Raw genomic sequence first — 9,804 nt, forward strand, 5'->3', positions numbered from 1 at the left:
ACAGTATTACTGGCCTTTCTCTGATGGTAGCTATCTTTGCATAGATCCTAATTCTTTCGTTATATACCAGTGGTAGAAATCCATCTTCAGGTACTCCTTGTCACCTTCTGAAACTTGGAAGATCTAGGAGGTGGGAACATAAAATAGTCCATCTGACTCCAGTTATCCTGTTTCATGCTATCCTGTCCTTCCCACTTTGTCTTAGCAGCTGTGTCAGCCCAAATAACTTTGATGCATCATGTTTTTCTTAATTTTTCTTCTAGTGCATTAATTAATTTTGTTTCTTATATTGCTAAGCATTAGTGTTTCTATTGTAGGTGCTGTTTTCTTTCTTTTGTATTGTGAAAGGGAAAAGTAGACCCAGTGGCTCATTTCCCAGTTATTTCTAAAACCACTGTTTTCGAGTCAGTCATGCAGTATTTTTTGGTGTGTTCAGATAGTTTCACTTGCAGGCATTTGAACCATAGGGCTTTTAGGATATCATATTTATCAAATGCCTGGCAATTCCACATGACTCAGTGGTGAGCTGCCTTGGAATGTGGTAGGGAGTTGTAAGTTATCATTAGTACTTTGAGATCCTGCACTGCTCTGGTACCCTAGGAAACTTCAGACTTTTACTCCCAGCAGAACTGCACAATATAAATTTGGGCAGAACTGTTCAATTCCATCCCAGCTTCCCTAATTACAGCTCCCTCAAACATGCAGATGTGATTTTTATGAGATTGCGATACGGAGCAGATCGCTGAAATGACCCACCTTTAACAACAAACAAACAAAAAAGCCAGTCAAGAAACAGGCCCCTACAGACACAGCCTGCTACATCTGCTGCACCTACGGTCAAGGACCCTCCTGGTTTTCTCATATTTCTTGCTTTAATGTGGAAGAGTTCAAGGAGAGTGTCTCTGGGGAAGCTTACTGAAATAGCCCCACCTGAACTCTGAAGTTGCTCTCACATGTCTACATTACATATCTGCTGAGATGTGAATATAAGATATCTGTATGCAAGAATGGCCTGACAGCCTAGCATGTTTTTCTGAAATGATGCCTGCAGGTATTTCCTTTCCTTTAACATCTAATTACAGAAATAAAAGGCTTTCTGAAATATGGATCTATGTAGAAACACTAAGAGGAAGACTACTTGTAGATAAATGGTAATTACAGGCTCCGCAGTGGAGCAGCTCTTTATAGAACTTTGCAAGTTAAAGCCCTTGCAACAAAAGAGTCCGACAGTTGAACAGATTGATCTGTGCATCTAGATTTCACTGATTTACACTTATTACCTGGGTGAAAGGAAGGGAAAAAATACACATTGGGAACAGTTGCAGAACACTTAAACTCTAATTAGTAACAGATATTTCTGCAGGCTACCCTTGTCCTACTGGTTTCATTAACTAAGATACATACAGAGACTTAGTATTGGTGAGTGCTCAGTGCCAGCAGTGTCTCAGAAACCTCCCCTGGAGAAAAATGGTTTTCACTAAGGCATGTGTAAACTGCTGTTTTTAACAACAAGGAATAGTTACATGTTTAAGCTGTACACAGGTGACAGGCACCTCACCGAACACTAAATATTTGCATCAGGTCTGTTCTTTGCAATGGGAGTCTTGCGGATTCCTTTGTGCGAATTAACCAGCTGTGATATGCTTCTCGACTATGTAGGCTGTATCTGAGATGTCTGATAACTGACTGCTTCGTGGATGTTGCTATGGCTAACTGACTGACCTTTTTTTTTCTGTCTGTTTTCCCTTCTTGCTCACACACTCTGGACAGGACAATCTTTGTTCCCCTTCTGACATTCTTCAGCTAAACCTCAGCGTTAAAAGAACAGTTGAGACTCTTCTTTCCCTGGGGACAGATTCAGAAGAATCCAGTCTTGTCTCCCTTTCCATTCAGCTCTGGGGCTTTGTGGTGTTTTACTGTACTCTAATGCTAACGCTCTGTATGTTCTATCGCTGGGTCTTTTTTCTCTAGCTGAAGGATAGTGCCGCCGCTTCCTCCCTCTGTCACTCCAGTGCTTGGGAAAGGATTTTGGTTTCTGTCAAGACTGTGTATATGAAGTGCTTTACTTCCCACTGATGGGACAGAGGTGACAAGTATAATGTGTGAACACATTGGTGCACCCACACGACCGTCTGTGACATAATCCACATTTGTATTTGCTGTGTCATATTTAGCAGGTGACAAGGGAGGAAGTGCTGTCTGGGAGCTAGAGCGAGGCACAGAGGTTAGGACGTGTGGGTGCATGCTATAGTCTGCCAACAGGTGATGTAGTACTGGGAAAACTGTGTTTTCAGTTTGTGCCTCAGTTTCCCCACCTGTATAATGGGAATTGCCCCCACCCTGGTAAATTGCTTGAGAATTTATCTGATGAAAAATGTTAAAGAAGGCAAGTATTTCTTTTTCCCAACATCAGTGTTCTTGATGAGATCTCACAGTCTTAGGAGGCATGGTCTGGTAAGTTTTATCCACAGGACTTTGGAGCTGATTTTTCTTTTTCCTTACCCTTATGCTGCTTCTGAAAGCATTTGATTTCTTGTCTTTGTAGACTGGTGTATTCCTCCGAGTCAGGATTTGCACAATAACTGTAAGTGGATCCTGAGCTACTTGAGCTTCGTAACAGATCAAGGAGGAAATTTTATGAGAAATTGCACTCTTTAACAACTTTAAAATAAGTTTTTTTTCTGTCGCAGAAGGAAAAATCCCTTAAAATTCTCTCGGATGCCACAGAATGCCATAGCCTTTTACTGTGCTCTGGATAAAACTTAACAAAAACTCCTCGAGTTTCCACTTGATTGTGGGCAGCCCAACCCGTGCTTGTTCCATGTGTCTTCCTCCTGTCCTGGAATTTTCAGAAACCTTTGTATCATACAGTTGCAGAAATGCAAGTCCCAGTCGCACAATGACTCTTCGCTGTTATACAAAACTCAGGTAGTCTTCCATAAAGCTTCAAAGCTTTTCCCTCCCCAGGAAAAGCATCCTGGTGCTTTAATGCTTTAATGTCTCAGGGACACCTCAGAACTTCAGGGCACTCCCCATGTGATGTGTAAAAGACCATGTCTCCTCAGAGTGTAGATTGATTCAGGGAACTCTGTTCAGAGACCAGTGACAGGTAAGTGTTAAATAAAATGGCTTAATGGCAAATGTGTTTTCAATATATTTCTGTTACATCTGAAAATACAGTAAATGGCTTGTAAGCCCAGTGTAAGGGGTGTTAGCATTCCGATGTTAACCTGGCAACAGCTCTGAAGCACAGTTTAAGATGCACAGGAGTTCAGCTGCACTTGTGGTTGCTACCAGTAAAAATGTGTTATGTGTACATGGATCTCGCAAGCCCTTGTAACACAGAGTGAGTATTTAACAAAGAAGCAAGTAGAGGAATTGATGTCCTCTTTCCAAATCACACAAAGTGTTCTGTCCAAGCAAAGCATTTTGGAGCAAAGAGGGGACCTCTGACAGGGGGAGATTATTTTATTTTTAAATGAGCTATTTTTGCACTGCTTACCGGTATGAACTAAAATGAACTCGGTTCCTATGTCCTTTAACTTCTTCTAATGAACACTGTGATAAAAGCTGCAAGGGGTTTTACACTAACAGTGCCTTCCAGTTTTTATATCTTGCTTGTCACAACTGACTGTGGTATGGAGTCATTCCAAAGCTTTTCCTCTTATCTGCTTGCATATAGAAAAAAGGCGTGTTTGCTCAAGTTTACAGGTATTTTCACAAAAAGCACACTCTTTTCAAAATGACACAAATTTGCTGGAAGAAAAACGTATTTCAGCCTGGTCATAGGCTTTACCGTGAGAATTTCAGCCAGGTTTTGTTCTCTCTCCACGCTGAGCTTGGCAGGAGGAGTGCTGGCTGCTGCTGTTTATGCTGAAGGATTTCTTTAACATCCAAAGTCAGTAAAGGGTCAAAAAGTGGAGGAAGGCAGGTTGCTGTGAAATATCACGTGAAATGTAGTTCTATAGGAAGGACACACTTGGGTTATTTTCTACAAATACAGGACATGTATCCTGACTGTTGTGGAGTGAGGATGGCCAGGATGTGCCAAGGACTGATGTAGGATGAGACTTTAAATACGTCTTAGGCTGAGAACAGCACAATTATGAATAAACACATTTAAACCTCTCTTGCATTTTGCGTATTACTCTTATTCCTCAGGATGATTTTGGAGGTAACCTGCTAGGCGGGTGTACTTCTGGGAGGTCGATAAGTGGTAGTGGTTCATTCTCTGCTTTAAAGCATGTCTCTCCTCAGGTTTGATAGCTAAACCGGAGGACTCCGTCAAAAAGGCAGTGTTGCCCTGGAAAGGAAGCCATGGTTCCTTTCCTGCTCCATGTGGTGGTGGGTTCATCACACTGAGGGAAAGCTTTCTCCCTCCTGAAGTTCATCTTCTTTTGGTTTCATAAGCTGCTGCCATTTCAGTGTGGGCAGAGACAGAGCAATCTGCTGTTCCCCCGCCTCCCGCAGTCCTCTTCAGGTTCTCATTTGTACCGTTTTCTAAGAAATGAACACAAGGATTAGCCCAAGGCCACCTTCTTTGAGGGGGGAGTTCATGGTTCTTTAGCCACAAGCAGGAGTTTCATGTCGTACCAGTGTTCAGTGTGTGTGTGTGTGTGTGTGCTGGCTGTCCATAACATTTCATGTTTCAGTCACCTTTTGCTTAATTTTTTTTTCTCTTTTCAGTTGAGTGTTTTTCATCCATTTTGTTTTTGTCTTTGTTTTGTTCCCCATTCAGGAGCAATTATGTTTGCCTCTACATATTTTAGAAGAGAAGGGTTTGACACAGGTAGCTGTGACTGTCCAGGCGCTCCTGGAGCTGGCACCCCCAAAGCAGCAGCAACTTCACCACTTGTCTGCTGTGTAAAGACCTCCGGGACCTTTGGGGTTACCTTGGCTAAGCAGAAGGACGTGAAGACTTTACTGCCCATGCAGTGCATCCAAACACACAGAGCTCTGTTCTAAGGAAACGAGTTTCCATGATTCCTGACAGGAATGTTTTACTTCATTTCTCCATTTTTTTTGGAGATCACAGCAGTTTCCAATAACATTTTTATTATCAGTATTTTGTCCCTTATTTAAAGAAAACAGAGTTCATTGGGAGGAGGGTAGGGAATTCCTTGCTGATGTGGGTGTAGCTTGGAAAGAGATTCCTCGGGGAATTCATTGTTAAAAAAGGATGTTGCTGCAGTGGGCACATGGGGAAATTTCTTTCCTTCCTCACAGGGTTCAAAGAAGGGGAATTTCTTTGCTATTTCTATTATATCTGCAGTGTCTGATGCCAGGGTCGAGCCTCCTGCTGCTGTAACTTGCGTTGGCACGTCGTCATCGCTTAAAATTTGAAGGAAAAAAAAACCCCTGATTAATTTTTTTTTCTCAAGGGGGAGAAATTCTGCGTGTTTTCCCTGCAGGAAAGCGCCTCAGTCAAAGATGCTAAATCGGAACTGTTCAAATGGTGTTAATCACATCAGCGCTCTTGCTGGGTTCACTTTCTGTTTGGGTTTTTAACACGTCCTTATCTGACGATTTTCCCAACACCAGTGGAGAGAGATCCCATCTGTCCTCTCACCTGCCCCTCTGGTCAAGTAGGGATGCGTTTGGTTACTTGGTGGCTTTGTTGAACGATGACTAGATGTCATCAGGAGCCACGTCTCTATTTTCACTGCAGTGCAAAGAATCACAGCCTGCTGTGCTAATCATCCTTGGCAGCCCTTTATCAAATGGGTTATTAGGGGCAGGAGCATCCCCTGCAGCCATGCCAGCACTGGTGAGTGTCCCAGCCACCGAGAAATTCATCATTTTAAGAGCACAGTTACTGAATTTCCACAGTGGGCTCTGTATTGTCAAAACAGTGTCATTACAAAAGGCAGCTTCTCTTTGGGGGTCGACAGGGCTTTAAATAAGCCTTTTATCAGTGAGAGTTTATGTAGAAGGCCGCACTGGTTTTACAGAGCTACCATTATTCCTTCCTTTTTCCTTAACGTGAAAATGGAAACTCAATATACAGGAGTGGGAGAGGTAGCCAGCAGGTTTCACATTTTTCTGGACAGATGATCCCAGCAAAACAAAGACTAGCTCCATGTGCTCTGGTCTTAGTGCCGAGGCCGAACTCACAACCACGTCACCTACAGTGTTTCCTTTCCCCCGCAGAAAATGACCTTGCAAAATCTAGTTCTCACCCATGCACTTGCTTTGGTTCGCTTTGGCCCATTTAAAGCATCCCAGAATGTTATTCTCCTAATAAATACATGGTGCATGGGGTCTGAAACCAACCTCAGGCGCTGGAGGTATTCCATCTGGGAATATATTTGAAGCAGAATACACCAGGAGGATTTCTTAGGGATAATAACAGAAGAAATGGGAGCAGGCTGGCTAACAGGCATTCTTGTGGAAGTAACCCTGCCATGGGAGCACTGCTAAGGACTGGGCTTAGCTGGATTTTCCCGGTTTTGGTTTGCAGTTTTGTTTACACTCCATTTTGCATCATGTATTTCTTTCAAGGTCCATTGTGGTGAGTGTTGAATCCCTTATTTCACATAATTACTCCAGTTGCTCCTTACTGGCATCTGTAGATGGTTGATCACGTTGTGAGTGGAGAAGAACACCTGAAGGGTATTTCAGACTGCGCAGCTGAAAAGAAACCTTTTCACACTGGGTACGTGCGCTGCCCTGAGCCTGGCAGGACATGAAAATGCCATGTATAGGAAGAGAGCAGCCCACACAGACACTTTCCTCCTCAGTTAGATCTTGCATTTCACTTAATGTCGCTTGCAAGGCGTGCTGGTAATTCTTACAGGATTACGTCAAAGTGTCTGAAGTCTCTGCTGTGGTTTGTTGGGTGGAAGGTTCTGCCACTCACAAGCAAACAGTGCGGACCACAGCCGTGCCGTGTGTGTTTGGCGCTGCACAGAATTTGAAAGAGGAGGGCACTGACTTCATCAGTTTCCAGCATCAGGTCACTTGCGTTGTTACAGGACTGAGTCGCTTTTATTAGCACACCCTTTGTGGGCTCTTTAAACACTCCTGTTTTAAGAAAACTGTTCCCTTCGTGGAATGGTGTGGGTGTGCTCTTTGCTCCGGTCCAGCTTCCAGCACTTAGGGGAGGTGAAAGCTAACAGTGTTCAGGTTGGTGGAAGTTTGGTGTTTCATTAATACTAGTTTTTAGGAGTTAACGGGGTGGTGGGTTGAGTCTGGACAGCAAGAAACGGCCGTTTCCCCTTGTGCCTGGTGAAGGCAGCTCCTCTTCTGTCTGAGCTGTGTGTGTGCGGCAGCAGAGCTTGGGTAAGGAGCAGCAGTGGCCTGGCTGGGCAGGGGTACCTTCACCATCACTTGCTCTGGGCTAAGCCCTGGTTCCCTCTGGCAGTTTCAGTGTATGTGACCATATCAGTTTGACATTAACGATCCTGCGTGTTCATCCTGGCGAACGCTAAATCTTGCCCAGATGTTTAGGAACAAAATCCAAACCTGAAGTTTCATCGTACAGTTAATTTAGTGTATTATACCAAACGCAACTTCAGTTCTTGTCTGCAAAATGGGTGCAGATTTTTTGGTGTATTTATTTGCAATTTTTGTTGTATCCCATGAAAAGAATATTTTTAAGAGAACATGTATGAAATCCTGTTTCATGTGACAAAGCAAAGAGGCGATTGTCTTTCTCTGGGGCATTTGTGTTGGAGGAGGAGTCCACCTGAGTGTGTTGCGCTCACCGGTGTTTGCACACTGACTCCCCTGTGCCACTGTCCTTCCTTGAGCCATGTCAAGTGCTGAGCAGCATTTGATGCTCAGCAGGGTTACATGCTCGACGTGGAGCGGTGCAGGCACACGGGAGCCCTGGCAGCAAAACCCCCCCGGGGTTTGGGTCTCTTCCTGCTGAAGGAGAGGCTTTTGTAACGGCCCCAGCACAGCAGCTTGCTTAAAATGGATCGGAGACAGCTTCTTACAGCACCAAGGACACCTCTTGTTCTTGGTTGTGACACGACAGCAAATGGTATTTTTATCCTTTTATGCCTATAAATGGTTCTTTGAAAAAATGTTTTAGGAACAGAGGACTTCTAAGGTGAATTTGGACATTAAAAAATGCTTTTGTATAGATATTGTGATGTTTTACAAAGTGATCTAATTTTGTTATTTCTGAAAACAGTGTAAACGTGTAATTAATAGAGTAAAGGATTTTAAAGCTCCATCCCATGCTGTATGTCTGTAAATACATTCCATAATTTCCAAGTCTGTTACACATAAATGTGTCCGAGTATTGTATATTTTACGTTGCCTGTATTCTGCCAGTAGTGTGAACTTCTAGCACACCGGTAATAGAAAAGGAAACCATGGGTAATTTGAAATAAAGTTTTCAAACTCAACACGAGTTACATTATTTCTTCCTGCTGTTTTCTGTTCCATCAATGAATGTCACATCCTCTGTGTCGGGTGTTTATTCCCCTTCCTCATCCTTGCAGGTGCCAGCTAATGGACTTCTTTGTCCCCCTCATTTTCATAGTTAACTGGGACAGAACAACTCCACTGTCTTTACAAGTTCTGCAGCCACATCAGAAGCTTTTTCTTAGGGATGTTTTCCCTTCCGCAGGCACACAGAAGCAGTGATGTTGTTCAGAATCCTTTGCTCCTCTCTCCCTACGCCCTGGGTTTTCTCTTCCTCAAAGTAGAATGTACATTCCGGGTTTAGGGACTTTGCTGGTGCCGCTGCTGCTTGTGGCTCTTGTCGCTTGCTTGGTTTTATCCTGCCTCGGGTCTAATCTGTAAAACTTGCACCCAGCTTCATGCCCTGCAGCATTTGAAGGGTTTGTTTTTACTAACCATAATGTCTGCTCCTCTTTTCTTCCTTCCTCGTAGCTAGTTTTTATTATTTAGAAACATAAATAAGTAAAGGCCTAGAAATTGCCAGAGATCCACAAACTTCCTGCTGCGTGCCCCTGTTCACTGCTCACCAAGCTGCTGCCTTCGTGAGGGCTGCCCAGTTCTCTCCAGGTGTTCGTCCTTCCCACTCTTTCCAAAGCCACTTCCTAACCAGCTTCCCCATCTCCAGCCTTTCTTCTCCATTTACCTCCCAGGAGCCCGGTTCCTCCAAAGGGCTTGTGATTTCTGGTTTTCCCTGCAAGAAGTACGGATGTGCGCTTTGATCCCCTCTTTCCATAGCTGGAGAAAACACACGGTACCAACCCTGACAGAGTTCCTCAGTGCTGCCAGGTTTTGGGACGCTGCTCTCCACTCCCACCAGACGCACTCAGCCAGTTTACTTGCCCGCCGCACAGCCAAGGAACGGAGCGCCGCTGCGGTTTTTGCTAAGCAAGGTAAGGCTTGTAAGGGGCGCAGCACCTCTGGGATGGGCTGCTGGCGGGAGGAGGCCGGGAGGAGCAGGATGGGTGGCAGCCAGGCCACAGTCCCTGGGGAGGAGCATGTTTCCTTCCCTGGGAGGTGCGAGGTCAAGTTCAACACCTTCACCCCCACTGCACTACCACCAGTGGCTGGGACACTTGTGTTGGGCTTGAGATTTCAGCACCCCCCACCTTAGTGGAAGAACAGAGCCTGTTCTACTGCTGGTTTTTCCTTTGCGACCAGAATTCTGTTTTGCAGCAAAGGCCACGTTTCGGATTTCAGTGGTTTGGTTGTATTACTAATGTGTGCCTGGAGTTTGATGTAAGGTCTGCCACCCCTCCACTTACCCTGCTTTTTCCTTCACTCAAGCCCTGTGAAGAGGGTGTTATCAGACTTCATTCCTCCCACCCAAACAGGTCACCTGTTAACACCCACCACATATGGAAAACATAAGTCAGCAGTGCATGAGAAAGG

General features: G+C 44.5%; 1 protein-coding gene across 13 annotated transcripts in view; it reads left to right on the forward strand.

Moving 5' to 3' along the window:
* LRCH3 (leucine rich repeats and calponin homology domain containing 3) overlaps positions 1-5,065 on the forward strand; it is a 66,002-nt gene extending 60,937 nt beyond the window's left edge. For 7 of the 13 annotated variants that reach the window (XM_065674335.1, XM_065674337.1, XM_065674326.1 and 4 more), the window contains one exon: positions 1,771-2,224. In XM_065674335.1, the coding sequence (XP_065530407.1) occupies positions 1,771-1,971 (201 nt within the window). In that variant the 3' untranslated portion in view covers positions 1,972-2,224. The other 6 variants (XM_065674336.1, XM_065674338.1, XM_065674328.1 and 3 more) reach the window with 3 other exon arrangements.
* Positions 5,066-9,804: the final 4,739 nt, after the last annotated feature.

This window comes from Lathamus discolor, chromosome 3 (assembly GCF_037157495.1).
Source record: "Lathamus discolor isolate bLatDis1 chromosome 3, bLatDis1.hap1, whole genome shotgun sequence".
NCBI lineage: Eukaryota > Metazoa > Chordata > Aves > Psittaciformes > Psittacidae > Lathamus > Lathamus discolor.